This window comes from Loxodonta africana, chromosome 4, assembly GCF_030014295.1.
Source record: "Loxodonta africana isolate mLoxAfr1 chromosome 4, mLoxAfr1.hap2, whole genome shotgun sequence".
NCBI lineage: Eukaryota > Metazoa > Chordata > Mammalia > Proboscidea > Elephantidae > Loxodonta > Loxodonta africana.
In genome coordinates, this window is record NC_087345.1 from 170,130,162 (window position 1) to 170,157,967 (window position 27,806).

The 27,806-nt window shown below is 35.9% G+C and overlaps 1 protein-coding gene across 5 annotated transcripts in view; it reads right to left on the reverse strand.

Annotated features, from left to right (window-relative positions):
* MPP7 (MAGUK p55 scaffold protein 7) overlaps positions 1-27,806 on the reverse strand; it is a 296,574-nt gene that overhangs the window by 62,323 nt on the left and 206,445 nt on the right. For all 5 annotated transcript variants that reach the window (XM_064284961.1, XM_064284962.1, XM_064284959.1 and 2 more), the window contains 6 exons: positions 19,271-19,402; positions 17,642-17,723; positions 16,059-16,144; positions 13,044-13,118; positions 12,643-12,839; positions 12,113-12,177 (listed from right to left, as the gene is read on the reverse strand). In XM_064284961.1, coding sequence (XP_064141031.1) covers positions 12,113-12,177; positions 12,643-12,839; positions 13,044-13,118; positions 16,059-16,144; positions 17,642-17,723; positions 19,271-19,402 — 637 coding nt within the window. The remainder of the gene's footprint in view (positions 1-12,112; positions 12,178-12,642; positions 12,840-13,043; positions 13,119-16,058; positions 16,145-17,641; positions 17,724-19,270; positions 19,403-27,806) is intronic.

Here is a 27,806-nt window from a genome sequence, read left to right on the forward strand (position 1 = left end):
TTCTTGCCTAATTGTGTTGTCTAGAATCTCCAGTACCATTTTAAACAGAGTAGCAAGAATGGACATCTTTGTCTTGTTTCTGATTTTAACAGGGAAGCATTCAGTCTTTCACCATCAAGTATGCTATTGCTATAGTTGTTAGTTGTTGTGGAGTTAATTCTGACTCATGGTGACCCCATGTGTTAGCTGTGGGTTTTTCATAAATGTTCTTTACAAGACTGAGGAAGTGTCCTTCTATTCCTACTTTGTTTAGTGCTTCTATCCTGAAGGGGTGTTAGATTTTGTCAAATGCTTTTTCTGCATCAATTGAGGTGAACATATTCATAGTAATTCCTTATAATCATTTTTTATTTCTGCAAGGGCAGTAGTAACATCTCATTTCACTCCTAATTTTAGTAATTTGAGTCATCTCTCTTTTTTCTCAGTCAGTGTAGGTAAAGATTTGCAAATTTTGTCGATAATTTAAAAATAACCAATTTTTTGTTTGATTAATTTTCCCTTATGTTTCTCTAGTCTCCATTTCTGCTATAATCTTTATGATGTCCTTATTTCCGCTTGCTTTGGATTTAAGTTGCCCTTTTTCTCCTGGTGTCTAAGATGGAAGGTTAGATTACTGGTTTCAGATCTAGATCTGTTGTCATTTTTAATAGAGGCCTTTATAGTTATAAATTTCCCTCTAAGCACTACTGTAGTAGCATCTGACAAATGTTGGTTTATGTTGTGTTTTCATTTTCATTCATCTCAAAGTACTTTCTAATTTCCCTTGTCATTTGTTCTTTGACCCATTGGTTATTTAGTAGTGCTGTTCAATCTCCACATATATTTATGAATTTTCCTCTTTTATTGAGTTCTAATTTAATTCCATTGTGTTCAGAGGACATACTTTGTACAGTTTTAATCCTTCGAAATTTATCGAGATTGTGGCATGGCTTAACATACGATCTATCCTGGAGAATGTTCCATATGCACTGGGGCCATTCCTGCCAAGACCTGCCCGAATGCTGATTCGTGGACAAACTGTTTTTGTTGTGTTAAAGCATTTTTGGGGACACTATGAGTCCAGAATCGACTTGACAGCACTGGGATTTGTTATATAAAAGTAGATATTTGGAATATTAAGAAATAATAAGGATAAAAGAAAGAATATGCTGGTGACGGTATAAAAAAAAAGTGTGTTGGGGAAAAATAGATACGTTTTCTTGAACAATATTCTAATACATTATTTTTTGCAATTTTTCTTGTAGTAAAGTTGTTTCTCAAATGTTATCACTCCAGATTTCCTGATCCAATAACATTTTATCAGAATTCATTTTCTTTGCACTCTCTAAAGGAACCCATGCTGCTTATCACCCCTTCACTGTTTATACTTCAACTGGTATACACTGGTTAAATATGCATTTTTTAAACTCCTAGATCATATAACAGATATACAAAATTAAAAACCCAGGTTTTGTTCTTTGGATAAAATTTTATAAAATGAATAGTATGAGTACAATATTCAGGCAATACAATTAACAAAGTCTAAATTACTTAGCCTGACATTTAAGACCAAACACTATTAAGTCTCAAGCTAAATTTCCAGCCCTATCAACTACTTATCACCCAAAGTTAAATATGCCGTGTGTTCTGCAGCATTCACTTCTTTCTACACGATTGCTTCTATTTTCATCTCCTGTTGCTGGCTGTAATCCTACCTAATTCCTGGAGTCCAGCTCTGATGTCATCTCTCATGTGAATGAGTCCTTGAGCGCCTCAGGCTGAGATGATTATTTGCCCCTGAATTACCGCATCTTATATTGCTTTATGAACCAGTTATTTACTGGATGTGTATACACGTATCATCTACTTGACTATGAGCCCATGAAATCAGAGAGTGCAGGTGTCTCTCTTTATTTCTGAGAGAAGTAGATGGTTGCAGTAATGCCCCCCACCCTCCCATCTTATTCACTTTTCCCTGTACCCAAGCTCTCAGGGAGTCTCCTCCCACATAGACTCTGGGTGGGCCATGAGACTTATTTTGGCTAATAGGACACCAACAAATGTGATGCAACAAAGCTTTCAAACTTAGACACTGGAGATGGCACTCTCTTGCTGCTCTTTGGAACCCTGAGACCACTATATGGGCTAGCTTCCTGGAAGGTGAAAGACTAAGTGGAACAGAAACAAGTTCACCCAGTTGAGGCCCTAGACTAACCAGACTGTCAACTGCCTTGACCTCAGCCAAGCTACCACACTGCAAGGCTCTGCCAACCAGACAAGAATCACCCAGCTGGCCGCTGAATCATGAGAAGAAATGTTTGCTGTTTTAAGCCACTAAAATCTCCAGTGACGTAAGGGGTGGTATACAGGTGATACACAGGGCACCTGGCACACTGTACCACTCTGAAACGACTCAAGAATAAATGAAATTTTAACCTCTTTCTGGCCATCCAATCCTCTCTTAGTAAATTAGTATCTTTAGCCTAGAAACAGAAATACTCCATATTTCTGTACAGGGTTTTTTGTTTTACTTTGTAAAGCGGAAAACTAGAAGGCAGCATATTGCAAAAGTTAGAGTATAGGAACTATATCTATATAGACCTGGATTTGAATCCAGGCTGCACCATTTACTATTTCTAGATTCTGAGATAATCCCTTTAAGCTTTCAGTTTCCTTTTTATGAAATGGATATAATAGCACTATTCTAACAATATTAGAGATAATATTCTATATTAAATACCAAATACAAATTTAATACCTAATGGATATCATCATGTATATAAATATTGATCAGAAAATGAGGTTAGAGTAAGTTGCTTCCTAAAACTCCATGTTTCCACAATACTACCTCTTTTACTACTCAAAGTAGAGAATTTGTCAGTGCACCTACACAATGCAAGAGTGGGAAAGGAGTGAAGAGAAACACAGACGAAGATAATTCTGATGCTTTAACAATTTCTAGATGTCTTTTGTATTTACCCTGGTGGTGTAGTGGTTAAGAGCTACAGCTGCTAACCAAAAGGTTGGCAGTTTGAATCTACCAGGCGCTCCTTGGAAACCATATGGGGCAATCCTACTCTGTCTTACAGGGTCGCTATGAGCCAGAATTAAACTCAACAGCAACAGGGTTCTTGGCATCTCCAAAATGGAAAGTGTTCTTTTCAATATAGACTAGCAAGTTAACCATAAGCTGAATTATATTGGGAATGGTTTAGTTAACGGTTATTTAGAGGGTTTATAGGAATAACAAATCATAAGAAAATGTAACTAAAACGTTACTTAGAAAAAAAATTGTTTAGAGGCTTCTGATAATTCACAGTTAACTAGATAATTTAGAAACAGCCAGACATTTAATTGAGTAAAATTTCCTGGCAAAATAGGATTCTTTTTCATTCTCTTTCAAAAAACATAATGATTCACAAACATATAACATCTGGAAAGCCTCTTGAATAACTGCCAAAGGATTTTATGAAATCCTTTGTGTCCAACCCATTGAGCCTGTTTACTGTAAATGTTCATGCTAGCCTGCTGGATATCAGAGCATGCGAACGCAAATATGCTAATTTAAGATAAAACAATATAATAATTTTGAAGAAAGCAACAGAAAGAAAGAAACCCTCTTCCATAACTAATTGCTCACCTACATAGGTTCCGCTGTTGTTACCAGCAAAGTCAGCATCTTCTGGACGGAGTGTAAGAGCACACAGAATAAAAGCCATGAAATAAAGCAAAACAGTTAGAAGCTCAGCCACAGATGCAAAAAAATAAATTACTTAAAACAATTATGTTAAAGCACAGCATGGAAAGGCCCTGACAATGCTACTCTTAAACATAAAACATTTTGTTTTATATTTAAGTTTAAAGTAAAATTTTGAAACAATTGTGCAGGTTTTTTTTTTTTTTTCCCACCTATCAGCTTCAGAGGTTCCTTGATGCAATTCCAAGAAAATTATAAAAGATTTGTCTGAGATATTTATACTTTCACAATTAAGAAAACGATGGCATTTGATGCCCAAAATTAATTTATTTTTATAAATCAGGCTCTTTGATAATGTATAAAATATAGCACTTATTTTGGCTCACTGGATTAGACAGAAAGGTTAGAATTAAAATACATCCTTCTATTATATATATATGAAGAGATGCTGTGTTGGGAAGAAATAAAGGCATAATATTCGTATTTTTATTTTCTTAAAAAAATATGACAGAAGAGACAAAATGAAAATATTTTTAAAATAAACAGTGTGCTATTAACTATTTCTAAAATTAAATAAATACTGGATATGCATATTTTAAAAACTTAAATTAAGGAGTGGTTTACTTACTACGTTAGGTCTCTAATCTTCACATATATACATATATATACACACACATGCATACATACATATACACACACATACTTCCGGAAGCCAACAGCACAGGCTGTACATTAATCAAATAGCTGAGATATTTCCTACAGCCTTATGCTAAAGTAAGTATGTCAATATATTTCAACACCATTACTTTCTTCAACCACCTTTATCTGAGACTATTGACAGAAATAAACATAATGTATTACTTCAGATGGTGCAGTGGTTAAGAGGCTGGCTACTAACCAAGAGGTCAGCAGTTCGAATCCACCAGCTGCTTCTTGGAAGCCCTATGGAGCAGTTCTACTCTGTCCTATAGGATCACTATGAGTCAGAATTGACTCGACGGCCAACAGGTTTGGTTTTTTTGGTTTCTATCTTTTTATTATGTGAAGCAAAGAAAGTAAATTTCCTTTTAAAACAAAGTCCAACCATAATTTTTGGTACTGTCAGTCAAGTAGAAGCTTTGAATGTATACTAAAATAATCTTTCATAAACTGCATGCTATATTCAATTTAGGAGTCCCCGGGTAGTACAACAAGATTCCATTTAATTCCACACCCATGTGCACTAAATGAAATCACTGAACTACGCAGGGAAACTTTTATACATGTACCTTCAATTTCCTCTGCGAAGCACAAGGAAAAAGAGAAAGAGAAAGGAAATGATTAATATGCAGAAAACATCATTAAAGTAGGAAAGTGTTACATCTAAGGAAAAAAAAATCCACCTACCACACTCAACTGCTTCCTCATCTTAGAAAAGCCAAAAGAAAAAAAAAAGTATTTTAAATGTTTCAAAATTATTAGGCAACAAATAAATAGAATTTATGAGAAACTACATTTTAGATTGCACTTTTCTTGGTAATACACATACACGGGAAAAACAGAAAGGTCTCCATCTAGCTCACTAAATAACTAAATGGGGAAGAAAACCAGAAAAAAAAACTTCAGTATTTTTTCAAAAATAATACCTTCAATAAGGGGATTATATTATTTTCATACAATAGTTTTGTTTATAAACTAATCTATATCTGTTCAACACTTTGAGAAAATTTCATAGTACAGTGAAAAGAAGAAAGGATTTTAGAAACAACAAATTTTGCGCTTGAACTATCTAAATATCCTGGAAATTTAACAACGTACTGGCAATTATCAGATTATTACAAATATCCAATAAATTGGCCAGAATCCTTTTTTTTCATTCCGTCTATATTATTTGATGAAAGGTATTTTTTAAAGTAATCCCTAAACAATTCTTAGATCACTAATAGAAGAACAATTTAAAAATGAAATTTGACTTACAAGACTCACCTTTAGCTAAGGGTGGAAAATGTACTGACAGTTTGACAGAAGCAAAACCTAACAATGAGTCCAGGTGGAACATATTTCACTACATGACTTAAGAGGAGATAGGAGCGATCAGAACAGTTCTCTGCTCGCTTATCTCTCCAAACCAGAGAACGATAGCCAAAGAGAACCCTTTGGAGAAAGTGTAAACCACTATATTTTTATTTTTCAAATATCTATGGATCCTCGAAACTGTTTTAGCTCCATTTGGCCAGTATTAGCAAAAGTGAGTGGTGTTTAACAAAAGGGCAGTAGTAAGTTTTCCATTCCACTGGCTATTTACTCTGAGTGGGACACATTGGATACTCCTGACCAGTGAAGAAATCGTGTCTTCATTGGTGTTACAGTTACACTCAAATCATTATTGTTCAGACTCAAGTTATTCATGAGTTTATTTATGCACATTTGCCAGTAGTCCTGAAATGCCATGTGCATCTATGACAAACTACTAGAAAACAAATAGCCAAGCCAGGTATCTAGGCATGATGGAAATGATATAGGCAGTGCTTAAAATGGATCTTTCTGCAATCTCATTCAACCAGTGGATTATTAAACAGAGTATATTTTCTGATAGAAACAACAGGATAGATTGAGTATTGTATCCTTGATTAAAGACTCAGTATCATATAAATCAGATGCTAGAGGCCATGATGCAAAACAAACAAAAAACTAAAATACCAATTTAAAAAACCCACACTAAAAATAAACACGTATGATTATATTACATGCAATAAATGTATGCTTTCATTCTAACAAAAGGTCATGAATATACTAAATAAATTCACAATACTCTACAGAATTCTTAAGGAGGAAGAGAATGATTTTTTTTTTAGCATGATCTCTCTCTCTCACACATACACACACACAAAATCTTCAATAACAAGTGTCATGCTTAATGGACCTAGGAGAAAAAGCAAAGGGACAGATTTCCTCAGACCATACAAGGCCAAACAAAAAGGAAAAACACAGAAAAGCTTCATCTTGGTCAGAAGAGAGCTTGGATAAGTGCATGACTCTTACTAGGTACAAAGCACTATCCTATGCACATTAAATGCATAAGCTTATTTAATTCTCCAACAAGTCTATGAGATCAGTACTTTATTATCCCCATTTTATAGATGGGGAAACGGAGGTACAGAGAAATGTAGTGCTCGTGAGTGGCAAAACCAGGATCTGGCTCCAGAGTCTGTGCTCTTGACCACAACGCTATACTATCACACTGAATCCAATTTCTGGTTATGCAAGCCCCAAGCTAGAAAATATAAGTAGGGTAGGGGTCAAGAGAAATAATAAGTTGCTTTCAAATTTCCTGTCTACTCTCCACCCCCAATATCTCAAAAGTCTGTTTTTCCTGGGCAGGACAGCCTGGAAGGAGCAGGAGGGCCATCTCTTCTCCCCAGTGTAGCAGGATTCCATGGTCAACTATCTTCAAGCACTGAAGAGCAGAGTAGGATAATTATAAAAAATGTACAGCAGAGGTCAAAAGGTCAGAGAGACAAATTTGTTGTCTTTAGGGGCTGGAATGGAAAGGTTGACATGGGAGTCTTTGAGGATCTCTGCACAAGAGTGCAGTAGTAAGTCTTCCACTCCACTGCCTGCTTACTCTGAATGGGACACATTGGATAACCCTGACAAGTGGAGAAACTGTGTCTGTATTGGTGTAACATGATTCACAAGACCCAACACAGGAGCAAGGTTAAATCCCCACACTAGAAACTTCTTTCCTATATCTCACTTTGTCCCCTACCTCAAACCCCCCGCCCCCCAAAAAACTGTAATAACTCATGACCACAGATCAAACTCCAAATTATAAATCAACTATTTCTTACCTGGATGGTATTGAGTCCTGACAAAATACAAGAGGCGGTAGTTGGCTTAGAGAAATCCTTCACAACTACTGCAAAAACTAAAAGCATATAGTCTGAATATGTTTCAGAAGCAATAGCTTCGTGTGTGTGTGTGTGTGTGTGTGTGTATTCTTAGTTGCCATTGAGTCAACCGGACTCATGGTGACCCCGTGTATAATGGGATTGACCATTGTGATCCACAGGATTTCCACCGACTGATATTTCAGAAGTAAATTGTCTGGTCTTTCCTCCTAGTCTGTCTTATTCTGGAAGCTACACTGAAACCTGTACAAACACACACACACGCAGACACACACATATATGGAGGAGAATGGAGTTTATACTGACACTAAAAGTGAACAGTAACAATTAGAAAGGCTTCACCTCAACTATTTAATAATGTAAATAATCAGATGTGAAACTTACAACTTCATTCATCTATCACTCTTCCCACACAGACTCTTTGGAAGATGACCTTTAGCATCTTCCAAAGCATATAAGTATCAGGAAAGAAACCACTTCCGGTATTTTCTAAAACCCCTTGTATTTCTATTTCCACAAAATCCCCCCAATATTAAGAAAATACTTGACAAAGTTTTAGACATAAAAACTTAATGTAACAGCATAAGCAATCTATTTGTTTCTGAATTACCTTCATGGGTTAACAACACACCAAACAAACAGTATTTTAATGCCAGAGGGAAGGAGCTTACTCAACTTGAAAAGTCCAATTACAACAACCTGTAACATCCTGTTATATATATTATTCCTAAATGTTTCACCTTCCAAAATATTGGTACAGTGAATTCATTCCTTTACTCAGTATTTACATTCTTTCGTTAGCAGACTGTGGTCTTCAATCCACAGATGGCTTGCCTTTGATGAACGGGGTTACATCTTGTTGGAAAGGACAATCTTTGGCTGCAGTTAAATAATTTCTTTTTTTATCCACATGATGACTATTACAATTAATTAAAATAAATCCTAAAATGTTTTTATTTTTTATGCTTTACTTTTCTAATCTTTAAAGAGTCAATAAATTATGTATTTTTATTATTAAATTACTATTCTTCAATCAGCAATATTTAGAAATTTTCAGGTGTTTATATTTTGATAACCAACAAGGAAACTAAGCACTGAAAAGAAAAATCATACTTGAACATTCTCCTGTAAGATACAGTATATGAACAAGAGCCTTTTCTCCCTTTCTGAATACCATACATACTGAATTTAAATATAAATGACATTCTATTAAGTTAACTTAATGTTTATGCTATTAGCAAAACAATTCTTAACTCAGATACTTAGATTTCAATAAAAAGGGAATAAATGATATTTCAAAATAGTCAAAGAGATTCATATTTCTGAAAGGGTAGATATCGTATTGCTTTATATATGTAACTGCCTAAATAAGCTTTAGGCAGAAAAGCATAGAGTAAATTATATTGACACAAGAAATACAAACTGCCAAGTTTCTATCATGCAAAACCATTCCTATATGCTACTTGTGATATACGCTTTCCCTGAGCACTTAGGCTGTGTCTTTTATGTAGTAATCTATAAGTTGGTTATACCAAAGAAAACCTATCATACTTCTAGATCTACTCCTCTGTCTGTAGCCCTAATACAACTCCATTATGTGAGAACCTAAAGAGAGAAAACAAATTTCTATTACAAATTTCTTGTTGGGTAAGCAATTCTTCCAAATACATACAAGGAGGCAAAGGAGGAGAAGGTGGAGACTGCTCCATACATCAAGCTTCTAAAATGTAAGCATGCTGGAGCTTTAAGAGTTTATGTTTTGGTTTTTAGGAATGTTTCATTTAAGAGGCAAGTTATTTTGCTTGCAAAGCCTATTTTCTGGATAGGTATTAGATAGTCAAGATTCTTAAGAGGAGCAAATAACTAACCATCAAGGATAAATACCACCTACACTTACAGTTTTGCATCAAGATGCTAGTTTTAAAGGCTAAGAGGCTGGTTATTATCACAGCTCCTGATTTCATTTCCCTTGGTACGAAGAGCCAGAGTTCTATCACAATTACGAATTCTAAGATAACAGGATTGGGATTTGCAAATAAGTAATCACTTCATGGGCAAAAGTTAACTGGCTAATTTGATCCATACCTATTTCGTGACTAAATTCATTATTCCAAATCCAATGCTTACAATATCTTCCTAGGTGTGAAATGCACTTGTAAAATTTAGAGCTGATAACTTTATCACTGTGAATTTTTTTCATAAATTTATAAACACCAACATGACAGAATTACGCTTCTTTTAGAAATTTTACATGAAATCAGAAACTTAAAACCCATCTTACGAATAAAGTCATAAAAATAAAAGATTTTATACCTTTGTTTTTCTTCATAGCATTATTCTATGATTTAGCAAAGGGTATGATAACATGAACTTCCTATTCTAAAAATCTAAGTACCAAATGTTCAAATCCAGGAAGCAGTGAGTCAGATGGCCTAAAAAGATTGAGTTACATAAGGGATCACTACCGAATGCACAGGTTACAAAACAAAGTGCTTTTAAATGCCATTAAAAAATTTAAGAACCAGTACAATCATTTCTACATAATTTTTAAATTCATGGGTTGAGGAGACAACATTCAAATAAATTTCAAATAGAATTTCAATTCTCTGAGGATAAAGACACTGGCTTCTTATTTAATTTCATAGAAATATAACACACTGTGTCTCTGTGAACAGTCACATGTACTATGCACTGGTAATTTGCTTGGATAATCCTCACCAGATTTAAAAAGAAATAACAGCTATAAATGAAAAAAATATTATATCCCTCGGTGAATCAAATCTAACCCCCCAAAAAAACAAAGAAAGGAAGGTGGGGGAGGATGAGAGAAAGAAAGAAAGGTAGGAAAAAAATCAGTAAACATTTCTGAATGCTAATCAAAAAGCAGGAAAAAGCTAATCGAAAAGCAGTAAATATCCAAAATAAGGCCATTCCAGTCCAGACAAATCCTGGACTAGATCTCTCTCAGATTTGAATATTAAAGTATGAACGTAAAAGGAAAATTTGCAAATTAACAGATTTTAAAAAACTTCTATTAAAATTAATGCTTCTACACACACACGCACGCGCGCGCGCACACACTCACTTCTCTCAAATTCACCCACATCTATATCAGTTTGGGGAAAGATACTGAAAAGACTATATTATATAGTTCTTTACAGAAACATGTATACCTTTATCAAAAGTTTTAAATAATGAAAATTCATAAGAACATTTTAAAATTGTTATTATATCATTGTTTCATTTAAATAATGAAAATTCATAACAAATTTTAAATTTCTAAGTTGCCTATGACTCAAACAAATTTGGATATAGATTCAAATTCAAATATAATCACGTTTATTTTAAAGTTACATATCCTTTACCCTACATGCAACAAATGCATTAGAAGTGTGCAAGCCTTCAAGCCTCAAACCAAAAAATCCCTCAAAGAGCGAGTCAGGTAGATGTGTCAAAGTTCCTTTCAGTCGGATGAGCTGCGAGTGAAGTCATTACATTTAAGAACAATGCAACATTCTGCTTAGCCTTTAAGCTTTCTGATGTCATAATACACGTGGCATTCTATGACAAGTGTTTTTTCCTCCTGCCCAGACTTGATGCCACAGGAACAAGCAGGCTTTTGAATCAGCGCTCCACTTTAAGTATTTGCTTGCTTGTAAGATTTATACTTGACTGTAGTTTGGCTCTCTTATAATGTGATTTCTGGGTTATAAGCGTCTACAAACTGACAGAAATAACAGGAGATGTGAAAAATGCAACGATACTAAAAACAGATGTTGGTGTAAAATTCCAGGGCCATTTATTTGCTCGTTTCACCTTTTAATGCACAACTTCTATGCTGAAAACAAAGGATTTTTTCCCCCTTCTAAAATACCTGGAATCATGAAATGTTTAGGGGAGATGCAGTAGAGTATTCATAAGATGAGAACTTGAGAGGGTGGGTGGTGGGAAGCGAAGGAAACCTGAGAGAAGGGTAGGCTGAAAGAAAAAATAACGCACCTAAATCCACACTTTTTCAGTAGAGCTACATTATCCTGTTCTTTACTCTCAGTGTCTTTCTCTCTAGTCTTGTGATAACTCCACACAGATGGGTTAAAAACTAGAGTTATAATTTGTGGGTAAGAAAGGAATTATTCTTAGGCACAATTGTTTTTGTGCCCAAAAAGATTCTGGATTTTCTCCTCCAAGTCTTTACCAAGAAATACCTTACCCAAATCTCTTGGCTTTGGAGAAACTGAGCTGCATTTTAGGTTATGTTTATAAAATGCCTAAATTCAGAAATTGAAGAGAGCAGTAGCAGTTAGAAGTTATTTTATTAAACAGTGAACCATGGCTTATTACAAACAACTCAACCACCCCTAAATCTTCAAAAGATTCACATTACTGTTCCTACTATGAATTTCCCATTTGTTCAATTCCTATGAAACAATCATTCAAAAGCTATTGCAAGGTAATATGACCTCTTGTTCTGCCACAAACACCTGTTTTAATAGTCAAAAAAATAGCAGGCTTTAGTTATTCTGCATTCTTACATCAACAAACTTACATGATTTCCTGTTGGAAACTTTCAAGGGCTGAATTAATATTTCTGGTCGTCTCAGAGCCAATCTCCTGGGGGAAAATAAGGTCAACATGCCTATCAATTTTCAGTACAGGTCTGAAATTAACACACCAATAAAATACTGAAAAGTCTAAAGAAAAACTCAAAAATCTGGGAAAAAATGAAAACAACACAATATCTTTAAATTAAGAAATCAATCTTTTACTTTGAAATTGTTGCAAATGATCCCCTTCAAAGTGATTGTCCTTTTTTTCCACCTTTCACATAAATACCATTTCAGATACTAATGTGATAGTTTCCATTTGCTTCACAACAAAATCCAAGACCAGTACTATCATATTATTTTTAGTCATTATTCATACTTGGGTAGACAAAACAGAAATCCAAACCCAGGGGATAAAGGATTCCAAGGCAATTTCTAAGAGCTTGTTTTATCACAACTATGCTGGGATGATATTTTGCAGACTACAAGAGTTCAGTTTAAGAAAGACCACTGTGATATGCCAGGAGCTCACCTTTCCTGGAAATGCCTGGAGGGAATCAAGCCTGCTCTGGGGTTGGCATCACCTTCATGCTTCGCCTGCCACCATGTTGCATCATCTTGGCTCATAATCTGAAGTATATCTCCTTTTTTGAAAGAAAGTCCAGCTTCTTTACACGGGATTGCTTTGTCCTCATTAGGTTCATAGTCAAAGAGGGCTTTGATAAACATCTGGAAGAAAGGTTCGTTTAAGACGAATGAAGATAAAAAATCGGTATGTGAGATGGTCTTCATTCTTCTAACTTTGATTTAAGAAATAATAACTTTTTAAAACTAGAATATCAAAATAAACGTATTGTGACAAAGTGGCTATGAATTACTTGGAAAAACATCACTTCCCTTAGACCCCCCAGAATTTGCGTAAGTAGTGATTACCTTGGCTTCTTTAGATGGGGTCTCCTCTTTGATGCTGGGTATAATCTTAAATGTTATTGCTCCCTGGGACTGAGCCTGATATTGAAGGAAAGAAACAGTTGTAAGAAAATTTCCAGAGCTAAGGAGAAATAAAGTAAAAGAGGCAGAAAACTAAGTGCATCTGAAAATTTACAAGCTTGGGGTTTCTACTCCTAGATAGATCAAAATGAGGAAACCAGTTTTGTAGAAATTCCTCTGACCTGAGAAAGCACAAAAGTTTGTCAAATAAGTTAAAAAATAACCACTGAATCCACTTTTACTTCCTGTGCACTTTTAAGACATCAATGATTATGACCCACGTTAAGTTACTCAGAATAAAAACAAAACATGCACGGCGCCTTAAACAAAGACAAGGTTAAAGGAGTAGAATAGATAATTTCAACAACCGTGTTTTGTGAAGCTAAGTATTGCCAAGCTAATGTGCAAGGTTCAGGCCACTGTATTTATGGTATAGTGGTTAAGTATTCGGCTACTACCCAAAACGTCAGCAGTTCTAACCCCCCAGGCTGCTCCACGGGAGAAAGACGTGGCAGTCTGCTTCCGTAAAGATTACAGCCTGGGAAACCCCATGGGGCAGTTCTACTCAGCCCTATATGGTTGCTATGAGTCAGAATCAACTTGAAGGCAATGGGTTATCCATGTTTTAAGGGTCAAAGAAGGGAGAGAGCTAGAGAAGAAAGGAGGAAGGTCTCTAAGGCTCACTATCAGTAGTATGCAGGTTTCTTTTCTTTTTTTTTTTTTTTTAAGACCCTGAGTTGTAATGTTTGCTAGTTTCCAAGGTATAAATATTACTACCACAGCCAAATTAAATTTACCAGCATGAAGTCACTGAGAGCAGAGTTGGGAAGAGTCACAGTCAGCTCTAACAACCAGAAGGAGGCAACTCCAACACAACACAGTAATTTATGTAAAATGAGTTTTAATAGTATAAATACCACCATTTTATTTTATAAATACCACCATTTTATTTTATAAAGGAGTGGCTTATTTCAAAATGGCAATATCACTGTAATTACTTACAAAAGTAATTCATGAATCTTCTTAAGAATTCATATAATGCTAAACTGTGTAGGCAAAGAGAAAACAAAAGTGTTCTCTATTATCCTCTTCCACTCTTTTTTTTTAATGTGTGTAATGTAGTTATTTAAATTTCAGAACAGTTTCATTGCATACAGTTCAATAAACACTAATTATTACTGCCAATATTAAGTCATCCAGGCTATCTCACCTACTGTGATTGACTCACAGTAACCCATCATATGATAACGATGAATGATAATCTGTCTGATCAATGATGAATCAACTCAACCCTCTTGACAGTTTTCAAATATTTTAAAAATATTTTGTTTATACACATTATTTTTTTCCCACTTGCCAAATTATTTCCTTAGGCCTTATTTACAACTCATAGGGTCGCTATCAGTTGGAATTCACTTGATGGCAACAAGTTTGGTTTTTTCCTTTGTTTTATTTACAATTGATTTTATTTTTTTAATTGTGGTAAATATATACGTAACAGAACATTTCAACATTCTTCACAGGTACAATTCAGTGACATTATGTTTATCATGTTACTCAGCTGAATTTCTTGACTAAATTTGAAATTTTGACAGTTACAGATGGCCATCTCAAAAAGTTCTATTAAGTCAATCTACCATTAAAAGCAGAGAAACACATCTATCTCCCCATGCTCTGGTCAACTCTAGACATTATCGAGCTTTCAAATCGTCACCAATTCAATGTTTTTCAGACATCATGTTTTCTTTTGTAACTCATCTGTGCATATGCTCTGCCAAATTTTTCTGTAAATGTTTTTCTTTCCTCGTTTTCTTAGGGCTCTTTCTATACTAAAATATTAGACTTTTAGCATGTATGTTGAAAATATTTTTCCTACAATCTCATTTGTCTTTCAAGTTTACTTATTGGATCTTTTTTTCTGTATAGAAGTTTTCAATTCTAGTAGTCACATGTTACTTTTCTATTTGATTTTCACAATAAATTTGAAAAGGCTTTCGCTACCCTGTAATTATAAAAATTGTATATTTTATTGTGCTATTTTAAAGATTTTTTTATAATAAATTAGTTCATTTGTTGGGAATTTGCTTTTTTGTATGGTACAAAATAGGGACTGATTTCTTTTTGTGTCCTAAATGAATCACTGATTAATCCAGTAACATTTATGAAACAGTTCCATTATTTTTCCACTGGTTTAAAATACCATCTTAATCATCATACATTAAATTTTCATATATACATAGGTCTGTTTTAAGATTTTCAACTCTCTTCTTATTCCTGTAGATTTACAGTATGTTGTTGTTGTTGTTGTTAGGTGCCGTCAAGTCAGTTTTGACTCGTAACAACACTATAGGACACAGCAGAACTGCCCCGTAGGGTTTCCAAGGAATAGCTGGTGGATTTGAACTGCTGACCTTTTGGGGAGCAGCTGAGCTCTTAATCACTGTGCCATCAGGGAATATACTATATATAATAGGGATAGTCTCCATTTTATCCGTACAAATGAACTTTATAATATTGTAAAGGCCTAAAATAATCTTTTAGTTTAGATTTCATAAGACATCTAAATTAGTTTTAATACTTTATATACTGTGAAACCACAGCCTATAGTCTGGCCATACAGATGGAAGGAGGAAGAAAATTAATGTATCACCAACTACACAGCAAACACTACCATTTAAGTACCTAATTTGGGATGACCCTCCACTAAACTCTTTATATACTTTACCTCATTTAATACTCAAAACACTCCAGTGAGATATTTGCCTCTTTCTAGTCTCATTTTATAAATGCAAACACTGAGGCACAAACAGATTAAGATAATTTCCAAAGACATACACCGATGGGACCAGGATTCGAAGCCTGGTCTGCCAAACTCAAATCATGTATTCTTAACCAAGTCTGAAATATTGTGATTCAATTTTATTTTTATTGCAATTTTGAAATAAATCTGCAACTTACCAAAATCTGTATTACTTCCTCAGGCCTTTTGTCCTCTACTGGGATTCCATTCACTTCCCTAAGTTCATCACCAACGTGAATAAGACCTGAGAAACAGCAAATACATTAAGTTAGCAGTGCTAAAAGCAAAAGGAACTGTATTTTCCAGTTATTTACATAATTAAAACATTGTTGGGCTCCCTTAATGCAATTAAGGACTGGAGAGAAGACCTTCAAACTTCTCAGGCTTCAGATTCACACTGTCCCTTTATAATACAGCAATGAATCAAAGACTACACCATAACAATGCTGGCAAAGAAATGACAACAGCACCTCCCTCTTTGCCTAGAAATGCACATCACTGATTTCTTAAAAAAAACTTTTTTTATTTTTATAAAGTGTTACATGCTTTTAGTAGTACTTTCCAAATCAGAAACACTAAAAAAAAAAAAAAAAAAAGTCTTATCGTAACTGATACCACTAAGCTACATACCGGGGGGGAAAAAGGACGGAACGGCAAATAGAATGTTATATATAATTTTACAACAAAAACAGCAGCCAAAAAAAAAAGACTGCAGGTGTTGGTATTACACAAGCATAAACACCTCATGGGAATAGCATTCTTGGTTCAAAAGTTCAGGGTCATGGTTTTGTGAGCAGCTTTCTTGGTTCAAAGGTTTAGTTAGGGTCATGGTATCATGGGCCTCTCCAGTCAATTGGCCTAATACTGTTTTTAGAGTCTCTGTTCTCCCTCCTACTTCAGTGAGTATTGCCTGAGGTCTTAAAAGCTAGCAAGCAGCCACCCAAGATACAACTGGTCTCTGTTCACCAGGAGCAACAGAGGAAGGAGACCCAGGAAACAGGGAAGGAAATGGACTGCAGGTGTAATTGCCTCCATCATGAACTTACTGATACAAGAAGAAAGGGATGGGGCATGTCTACAATTACTGAACATTTTGATCAAGGACCCAATGGAAAGATATTGATCAAAAAAAGGAAAATGGTGGAACAGAACTTCAAATTCTTACCAGAAACCAGACTTATAACACTGAGATGGGGAAATTGCCTGGAAACAACTTTTAAGCCTTGAACTGAAACTATCCCATGAAGTAATCTTTAAACAATAATTTAGCTCATTTAATAATGTTAGCCTTGAGCTCTATACTTTTTTAAAAATTACCTATATGATATTAAGTGGACAATCTTAACTCTAAATCACAGATAAGAACTTTATGGGGCAGAAAGTCTAAGTCAATAGTGGTGAAACAATACAGGCAGAGATAGGGAGAATGGTGGCACAATGTGAAGTATGTAACCATTGTCAATGAGCTGCACATGGAAAAACTGCTGAATGAGAGTATGTTTTGTTGTATTTTAACAAAAAAAAAAATTAATTTGGGAAGTCTGTGTAACCTGAGACTATAAACTAAAGTCAGATTTATCTATCATTTATTTAAATAGGTCCCCACATGTCAACATAGAGAATATCTTATTGCTTGTTTTGCTATATCACATGATTGTTATCCTCCTGATAATGTATTAAAAGTACTGCACACAAAATGTAACATGGCTTCTCCATATTCATTTAACGTTTAAAATCTTACCACTTCTATCTGCAGCTCCTCCTCTCATGATTCTAGCCACAATGATGGCCCCAGTCTGCTCATCCTTCTTAATGGTAGCTCCCTATTAAGAGAAAAATGAAAGCATTTGAAAGTAAATGTGTGCGTTGGGTGGCCGGAGGGGAGAAGCAGAAAAAAGATACGTATCTAGAAAAAGTGGAAAGCACAAAAACTAAAGAATGAGTCACAAGAAGTAGGCATTATACTATTTGTCTTCCAAATACTTATTACTTGGTACAGAATTTTCTACTATACCTATCATTTTAGGTATCCAGCACAACTCAAAGATCTTTTGAAATCTTTAATCTTCTCATCATTGTTGAAAGTAAAAATACCTCTTTCCATTAAAATATACAAGTATAGTGCTGTATATCTGAACTCTGTTTTTACCCTTTTTATTCTTATAATACTCCATGAAGAAGGTGGAATAGGTAGTGAAGATTAAGTGACAGACAGAGATTATACAGTAAATTAGAAAGTTAAAACCCAGTGCTTCTGTGATTCTTCTACTACACTAAGCTATCATAATAGTGGGACTCAGCAATAATGGTAAGAATAAAACACAGAAAGAGAATGCAACGGAAAATTAGTTATATTTCATGCTTAGCAGGTAAACGAATCGAAGAAAGATCTGTTATTCCAGGGTTTTTATGAACTAGGATTAAGCCAATACTTAGGACAAACAGAACCTGTGTTTTGGCATAACATTAGCAAACAATTTCAAAAAAGACTCCAGAAATCATTCATTTATGGATGTTCACAGGCAAATTAACTGAATGCTGCGTTGTAGAACAAAAGAAAGCACAAACGGTTACTTTGAATGCCTTTTCGTAACTTTCTTTCCAACAGGCAGGCATTGACTTGAAGAAGCCCTTCCGTACTGCATCACACTGCTGAAAAGATGCACATGAGTAGCAGTGGGGGTTCAGCGGTAGAATTCTCGCCTTCCATACAGGAGCCCAGGGTTCAATTCCCTCCCCGGCCAGTGTGCCTCATGCAGAGCCACCACTCGTCTGTCAGTAGAGGACTGCATGCTGCCATGATGCTGAACCGGTTTCAGTAGCACTTCCAGGCTACAATGGACTAGGAAGAAAGGCCTGATCATCTACTTCCGATATAGACACAAACATCTTGGGGGCCAGAAGGGAGGCATTATTTTGCCTACCACAGACCCCTTGATGTAATTCAACACTGTGTGAATTCTGGTGCTAAAATAAGTAACTTTTACATTTTGAAATATCAGATACCTGATTAATTTCTTCTCATTTCTTTAAAACAAACCAGCTTTCTAGACAAGCCATAAGCAATTATTACTATTTTTAGTTACACCATTTGATCTCCAATCAGTCAATCCTAGTGGATGTTACCTTTTCTTTTATAAATGCCAATAGGTCACCTTTTCAAAATTTGTGTCAATGAAGCCACTAGAACACCTGACATTTTATTTGGCTTCATTTTCCTTTAATAAATGTTCCAGTTATCTTAAAGGCTTGAAGGCACAAGAAATGCATGTTAAAGAGAGGAATACATGGGACATGCCAATTGAATTTGGTTTAATTATGACATCTGCTCATATCTGAGCACAAAATGTAGAGCAAATGGGCAACTTACCAGTGGTTCTCTATTTTTGACCAGACGGATTATTTTTACTGAGTCTTCTTCATCATCAATAACATCAGGCATAGGAGGCAGTACAGGGTCATAATTCTTCTGAGCCACAGTGTCATGTACAGAAAGCAAAGCCTGTAAAATTCAAAAGCTGGTAAAAAATATATATATTATATATATTATATATATATAAACCAAACAGAAAACTCGCAATACATCAAACTGTAAGGATAATGAAAATGGGGTTATAATTTTGACATGAAAATGATAAAAAGGCAACAAACCCTGGTGATGTGGTGCTTAAAAGCTACAGCTGCCAAAAGGTCAGCAGTTCGAATCCACCAGGCGCTCCCTGGGAACTCTACGGGGCAGTTCTCCTCTGTCCTATAGGGTTGCTATGAGTTGGAATCAACTTGGCGGCAGTGAGTTTAGTTTTGAGGTTTAAGGCAACTACCTGAAAAGGATCGCCTTACAAACAGAGTAGGAAGCAGTACCTGCAGAACAGCTAGAAGACAGCAATATTTAGCTGTCACTCTGGCCCCCATACCATTAATGTATGACAAGAATCAGCATAACATTTGCTCTAACATGTATAGTCTCTGCTTTATGCTTGTAAGGGTAACTAGTAGTTGGGGGCGAGGGTAAAGGCTCTTACTTTTGATGGAGGGGGAAAATGAGGATTAGATACATTGCCAATGAACTAGTAGCAGTCTGAGAATTTTTTATGTATATATACTTTTTTTTTCTTTCTTACTCTTAGCAAAACAAATAAAAAACACAGAAACGGCCAATATGACTGAGGAGTGACCAACAGACACCGAATGGCTCTTTACATAAAAGTCTGGTCTGGATCACTGATGACATTACTTTTTGCCTGGGGCATCTCACTGCAAGACTCTCACATGGTCCAAATGTATTCACCCTTGGCCCATTTTCAAATCCATTATTCATAGTGTAGTGCCAGAGTGATTGTTTTAAAACTTAAATCATATAACTGGCCTGCTAGTAGCCTTTCAAAAGCTGCCCATTGATCTTGGGATGAAGATCAAACTCTAGGAGGGCCTGAAAACCTTCACAGCTCTCCGACCTTATATATCTAACCTACCTTCCTCCTCACTCAGTTTAAACAACTTTCTTACAGAGGCCTTGGCCCAGCCATTCAATGTAAAAACAGATCCTCTGGTTACCTGTTTTCTTAACACCTTGCTCTCGGCCTTCATACATGTTCACAATTTATAATCATACATGTCTCTACATGTTTATATGTTTAATATAATCTATATACATATGTGTTTAATGTAAACATATAAATATATATAGAAAAGTACACAAATCATAACTGTACAGCATGATTAATATTCAGAAAACTGAATATGCCCATGAAAACATCCCCAATAACAAGAAATACAAAGTTAACTGAACCCTAGAGGGTTCAAATGGCCAATAAGCACATGAAAAGATGCTCAACATCATTAGCCATTAGGGAGATGCAAAGTAAAACCACAATGAGATATAATCTCACCCCCATTAGAATGGCAATGATCAAAAAAAAAACCAGAAAACATTAGGTGATGGTGAGACTGTAGAGAAACGGGAACCCTTATTCATTGCTGGGAGTAATATAAATTGGTACAGCCATTGTAGAAAATAGTTTGGTGGTTCCTCAGAAAGTTGAACACAGAGCTATCATATGACCTAGCAATCCCAATCCTAGGTATATACCCAAAAGAAATGAAAGCAGTAACACAGAAACCTATACAGGCAGTCGCCAAGTCATGAATGTCCAACTTACGGACAATTCATACCTGCCATTTAACGTTATGTAAATTTGCCCTCACTTCAAAATGACGGAAACAACCCCCACCCCCTACTCATAACAAATACTTCATCACAATCACCTTCACTTGCTACACGTGAAGCTTTTAAATCACTGAAAAGGATTCGAGCCTTTTCTTGCACTAAAGTAAGGCTAAATAAGAACCACAGGCACCTGCTCCAACTGACCTTCAAATCTGACTTAAAGACAGAGTTAGGAATGGATCTTGTTCATAACCTGGGAACTGCCCGTACACTAATGTTCACAGCAGCGCTTTTCACAACAGCCAAAATCAGAAACCACCGAAATGCCCACCAACAGATGAATGAACAAACATACGTGGTATACACGTACAATGAAGTATTATGCAGTTGCAGAGAGGAACGAGGTTGTGATGCATGTCACAACATGAACCTTGAAAATATAAATATTATGCTGAAAGAAAGAATTGCAAAAGGACAAATACTGTATGATCTCACTTATATGAAATACACAAATACACAGAAACCAGAAAGTATTGGTGGTTTCCAGGGGTGAGAGGGAGGAGGGAAATTTACGTTTATGATGGTAGAATAATGTAGACGAAGATGGAATGATTACACTAGTTGAAGAATGTGATCAATGTACATGAAGAATGAGGATGAAGCCAAGGTGGAGTTAACAGGGGCAACCCTGGAACAAATGTTTTAAGAGAAACTATATAAAGCATAATGTTTTTTTTAAGACAATAGACAACAGGCAACAACGGTCAGTGATCACTGACAGGAGACAGACAGACAGGTTAAACCCTCTGACTGCCCTGGCTTACTACCTAAAAAGTTTCCAGAGCATGACAGGGGCAGAGGGAATCTAGAGAGAGCCCAGTGGTCTCCCTGAGGTGAAAAGATATGGCTGGAGTGCAGGAAGGTCAAGCTGCAAAAGTTCTCATGGAAGAGTACGGAAGAGGAGAGAACTGCACCAACACAGAGCTCTGCAGAAGGTCTACCTTGAGTCCTCAGCCAAGAACTGATGGAGGCATGTGTATGAAAAAACTACCAGAAAGGATTAGATCAATGGCTCTTAACTCAGGGCAACTTTGCTCCCCAAGTGATGGAGACATTTTTGGTTGTCACAACTGAGGGGATCTACTGGCATCTAGTGTGTAAAGGCCAGGGATTCTGCTACACATCTGATAACACACAGGACAATTCCCCCACCCCCCAAAAGAATTATCCAGTCCAAATATCAATAGCTCCAAGGCTGAGAAACCCAGGATTAGAGAGAGAAATATTAGGAGCTCAAACAGGACAGGAATAGTTCCTGTTACCACCAGCTGCAGGGGGAAAGCCTCCTAATTCACAGGGCATTGAGGAGTTATTAGAAGGGTACTGTCTCAATAATGGGAAAAAATTAGCCCAAGATTAAATGCTGTTATAGTCTCACCTCATAAACCTTAAAAAGCAAGCCTCTGAAGGATCAAAATGTTCCCAAGTAACTTAACTGTCAACAGCTTAACAACAGGTAAGTTGTAAACAATTGCTTCTGTTTCTATAGAAATAGAACACCTATTTCTATAGATGATATCCTTGAGCTGTCAAATAGTTAACAATTGTTAACAGCTCAAGAATATCATCTATAGAAACAGAAAAATACCCAGAATCAAAGAAGGTAAAATTCACAATGACTGGTAGTCAGTCAAAAATTACCAGTTGAAAGAAGGCAGGAAAACATAACTCATAACTAAGGGAAAAATCAATCAATAAAAACAAACCCTGAAATTACACAGATAGAGCTAGCAGACAAGAAAATTAAAGCCAATTATGAAATGTACTTCAAGTGTTCAAGAAGCTAGAGGAAAGAATAAACATGAGATATGGATGATATTGAAAAAGATTCAAATCTAATTTCTAGAGGCAAAAAATACAGTGTCTGAAATAAACAAACAAAAATACACTGAATAAGATTAAAATAGATTAAACACTGTAAAAGAAAGAACTTGTAGACTAGGCAATAGGAACTATCCAAGTTGAAACACAAAGAGAAAATATATTGGAAAATTATGAACAGAGCATCAGTGAGTTGTGGGAAAACTTCAAATGGCCAAATATACATGTAATTGGTTTCCCCAAAGAAAGAGGGGCTGAAAAAATATTTGAATAAATGTGACAGAACATATTCTAAATTTAATGAAAAATGTAAACCCATGGGTCCAAGAAGCTCAATGAACCTGAAGCACAAGAAGCATAAGGAAATAACACCAAATTGCTTCAAACCAGTGAGAAGGAGAAAAATCTTAAAAGCAGCCAAAGGAAAATAAGGCACATATCATACAAAAGAACCAAGATTAAAAGGACAACACACTTCTCATCAGAAACAATGGGAGCCACAAGACAACGGAGCAACATCTTTAAAATATTCAAAGAAAAGTACCAGCATCCTTCAGTTCTATGCCTAAAGAAAATATCTTTTAGAAATGAAAAGACATTAAAGATTTTAAACATACAAAAGCTGAAAGAATTCATCACCAGCAGACCTGCACTACAGGAAATGTTACAGCAATCTTGCAGGCAGGACGAAATGATAACAGAGAAATTTGCATCTACGCAATGGAATGAACAGCAGAAATTGTCAACATCTGGGTAACTTGCATACAGGAAGAATAGGTAGAACTAATGAACATATTTTAAAATATAGCAGTTATTATACTTGATAAGCAATAATAAGAACACCAGCATATATATTTTTCATCCTTAGCTTTGAAATCTTTCATATGTCTGGATTCTAAAAACGTACCTTAAGATTTACAAATATTAAGTCATCATTTTTAACAGCTTTGCTTTACAAATATTGCTAGCTATTTTTATTTTGGACAACTAAAAGTAACTTTGTATTTCATTTTCCTGTTTTAACCGTGGTGATTTTATTCTTTACTATACAGATTGTCTTTCAAAAGGTAATGCCCAAATGAAAATTGTGTTTCCATACGCCATAATCACCAATCACAACTGATGGGTTTACCTGTTGGTCAGAAGAATTTTCAGGAAATTGAACACTAGGCCTTGTAACTCATCAGGCTCACAGGCTCTCACTGACTTGCACCCCCTGGATGCAACTCTGTATTATCAGTATCTGTCGGGTCCACTGAATTAAGTGTCTAGCTCATAAAAGATCATAAAGATGAGTAGCACTGATTTATTCCTCCAGAAGGAAGCTTAGCTTTTCCCTTTGGCACACTTTAATGAGTCTCATCACTCCAGCACACTTACGCGAAGAGTAATTTCTGGTAAGTGAATGTTTTGGAAAGCTCAAAAATTATAACCGATCTATTGCCATTTTAAAATCTACCAAATTTTTCTCTGACTTCCTAAATGATAACACCATGTTCTAAAGATGATATGACTTCACTGTTGTATCAAGTGAGCCACAGAATGATGGCTCCTACAGGTGGATTTTCTTTAAAGTGGCAATTTGATGTGTAGGAGAGCTTTTGCTTCCTTTTTCATTATTATTGACTCTCTTTGCTTCCCCTAGAAACAAAGTCTTAGTAGAGATCAACACCCCTCCATCAATGCCCCTAAAAATCACCACCATTACTGCTCCATCACTGGAGGAAGTATTCCCATTCCAGTAAATCTGCACAGGCCTTTACTACTCACTAAATTTTCCTTTTCTCACCATTGTTTTTGTTTTTGTTGAGAAGATGCACATCAAAACCTACACCAATTCAACCACATGTACATGTATAAACTCAGTGACCGATTACATTCTTAGAGTTGTGCAACCATTCTCACCCTACTTTTCGGGGTTGTTCCTCCTCCATTAACATAAACTCACTGTCCCCTAAGGTTCCTATCTAATCTTTCAAGTTGCTGTTGTCACTTTGATCTCATATAGATAGTTCTTAAAAAAGCATAATGCACAACGCAGACATTTAGCTAGTTAAGCTAAAATACTGTTTGGTTTTAAGACGATCTCAGGGGATATTTTTGGCTTTAGGTTTAAAGGTTATCTCAGGGCAATAGTTTCAGGGGTTCATCCACCCTCCATGGCTCCAGAAAGTCTGGAGTTCATGGGAATCTGAAATTCAGTTCTGCATTTTCCCCCTTTTGATTAGAATTCTTTGATAGAATCTTTGATCAAAATGTTCAGTAATGGTAGCCAGGCACTAACCAGTTCTTCTGGTCTCTTGGCAAAGGTGGCAGTTGTTTATGGAGGAAATCAGCCACACATTCCATATCTTCCTCCTGTTCCTGACTCTCCTTCTTCCTCTGTTGTTCCAGGAGAATAGAATTCAATTGTCGGAAACCGGATGGCCTTTTGCAAACTTTTAAGATCCCAGGCACTATACAATGAACTAGGAGGTAGAAAGAATAGAAGCACTAAACACGTTATTAGGCCAATTAACTGGGATATCCCATCAAACGATGACCCAAATCTCCAAACCAAGAAACCAAATCCCACGAAGTGTTTGGTTGCACATAAGCAGCCTCAGCAGCTCCTCCTTTTTTAAATTGTTGTTGCAAACACATCTATCACACAACTTTCGCTAATTCAGTTTTTTACAGGTATACAACTTATCGACAGCAATTTCAGTAATCAGCTGTGCAACCGCACCCTTAATCAATGGGATTTTCCCATCACTGTTAACACCCTCTCTCCCCACTTCCTCTTGCGTCTGGTAACTACTAATAAACTTTGGTCTCTATACATTTCCTTTTCTTGTCTTTTTATATAAGTGAAGTCATACAATATTTGTCCCTTTTGTGAGTGACTTATGTCACTCAGCATAATGTCTTCAACCTCCATCCATATTGTAGCATGTATCAAGGCTTTGTTTCTCCCACTGGCTGAGTAGTATTCCCTTGTGTGTATACACCACATTTTGTTTATCCATTCATCTGCCAATGAGCATATTTATGTTGTTTCCACCTTTAGGCTATTGTGAATAGTGTTGCAATGAACATTGGTATACAAAATCTCCATTTGAGTGTCGTTTCTCTTTTACTTTGTTTCTCCTGGACATAAATATTTGAAAAATAAGACTGGATTATGTAGACATTGTTTTTAATTAAGAATAATTGTTTTGTTTTGTTTTTAATCCTTAAATCTTTGACAGATCTCAGGTGAGTACAGGATGATGAGTAATTTCCTAATTATTAAAGACTTGAGGGCAACAGATTCTAAAGGAAAAGAGTTGGCACTCTTCTGAAGCAAGAGATTCCTAAATAGTGGGACGATGCAATCACCGTTTTACAGTATTATAAATTAAAGAACATGAAAGAAAACTTTAAAGGCCATATAAATATATGGAATTATATGAATCGTTGTTATGCGTAAGCCCATTGTTGTAGCCACCATATCAATCCATCTCGTTGAGGGTCTACCTCTTTTTTTTTTTTTTCACTTTACCAGGCATGATATCCTTCTCCAAGGACAGATCTCTCCTGATAACATGTCCAAAGTATGTGAGATGTAGTCTTGATATCCTTGCTTCTAAGGAGCATTCTGGTTGTATTTCTTCCGAAAAAGATCTGTTTGTTCTTTTGGCAGTCCACGTATATTCAATAGTCTTCATCAACACCACAATTCAAAGGTGTCAGTTCTTCAGTGTTCCTTATTCATTATCCAGCTTTTGCATGCATAGGAGGCGATTGGAAACACTATGGATTGGGTCAGATGCACCTTAGGCTTCAAGGTGACATCCTTGCTTTTTAACACTTTAAGGAGGTCTTTTGCAGCAGATTTCCCCAATGTAATACGTCGTTTGATTTCTTGACTGCTGCTTCTGGGGTGCTGATTGTGGATACAAGTAAAATGAAATACCTGACAACTTCAGTCTTTTCTCCATTTATCATGATGGTGTTTACTGGTCCAGTTGTGAGGACTTTTGTTTTCTTTACATTGAGGTGTAATCCATACTGAAGGCTGTGGACTTTGATCTTCAGCAGTAAGTGCTTTAATATTCCACACATATTAAATACTCACAAAAACAAAGGACAAACAGCCCAGAAAATTTAAGTAACTCTTAAGATAGTGAGATTTTCAAAATTCATTACAGACTTTCCACAAATTAACAGCAATGCTAATACAGAATAAAGACTACCCACGGAAATCAGACAAATTTAAAAGAAAATTGCATACCCTTAAGTGAAGGTATAAATTAATAATTTTAGAAGTGGTTAAAAACTTGACTAAACCAGAAACTAGAAGATATATTGAAAGAGCTGTCAAAAATGTATCACCACAGCCTTAAAAGCTTGTGAGCAGCCATCTAACATACTCCACTGGTCCCACCCCATCTGGAGCAAGGGAGAATGAAGAAAACCAAAGCCAGAAGGGAAAGATTAGTCCAAAGGATTAATGGACCACAACTACTATGGCCTCAACCAGGTTGAGTCCAGCGCAACTAGATGGTGCCCAGCTACTACCAGCAACTACTCTGACAGGGATCATACCAACTGCTCTGACAGGGATCACAAGAGGGGGTCACAGACAGAACTGGAGAAAAATGTAGAACAAAATTCAAACTCACAAGAAGAGATCAGACTTACTGGTCTGACAGAGAAAGAGTATGGCCCTCACACACCCTTTTAACTTAGTGCTGAAGTCACTCCTAAGGTTCACCCTTCAGCCAAAGATTTAAAAAAAAAAAAGCCTATTCCCAGAGATGGCACCAATACCAGATGGTTGTATAGGAGTATTCTACTAAAACTTTGTGTTATTTATACCATTCCAACAATTAGA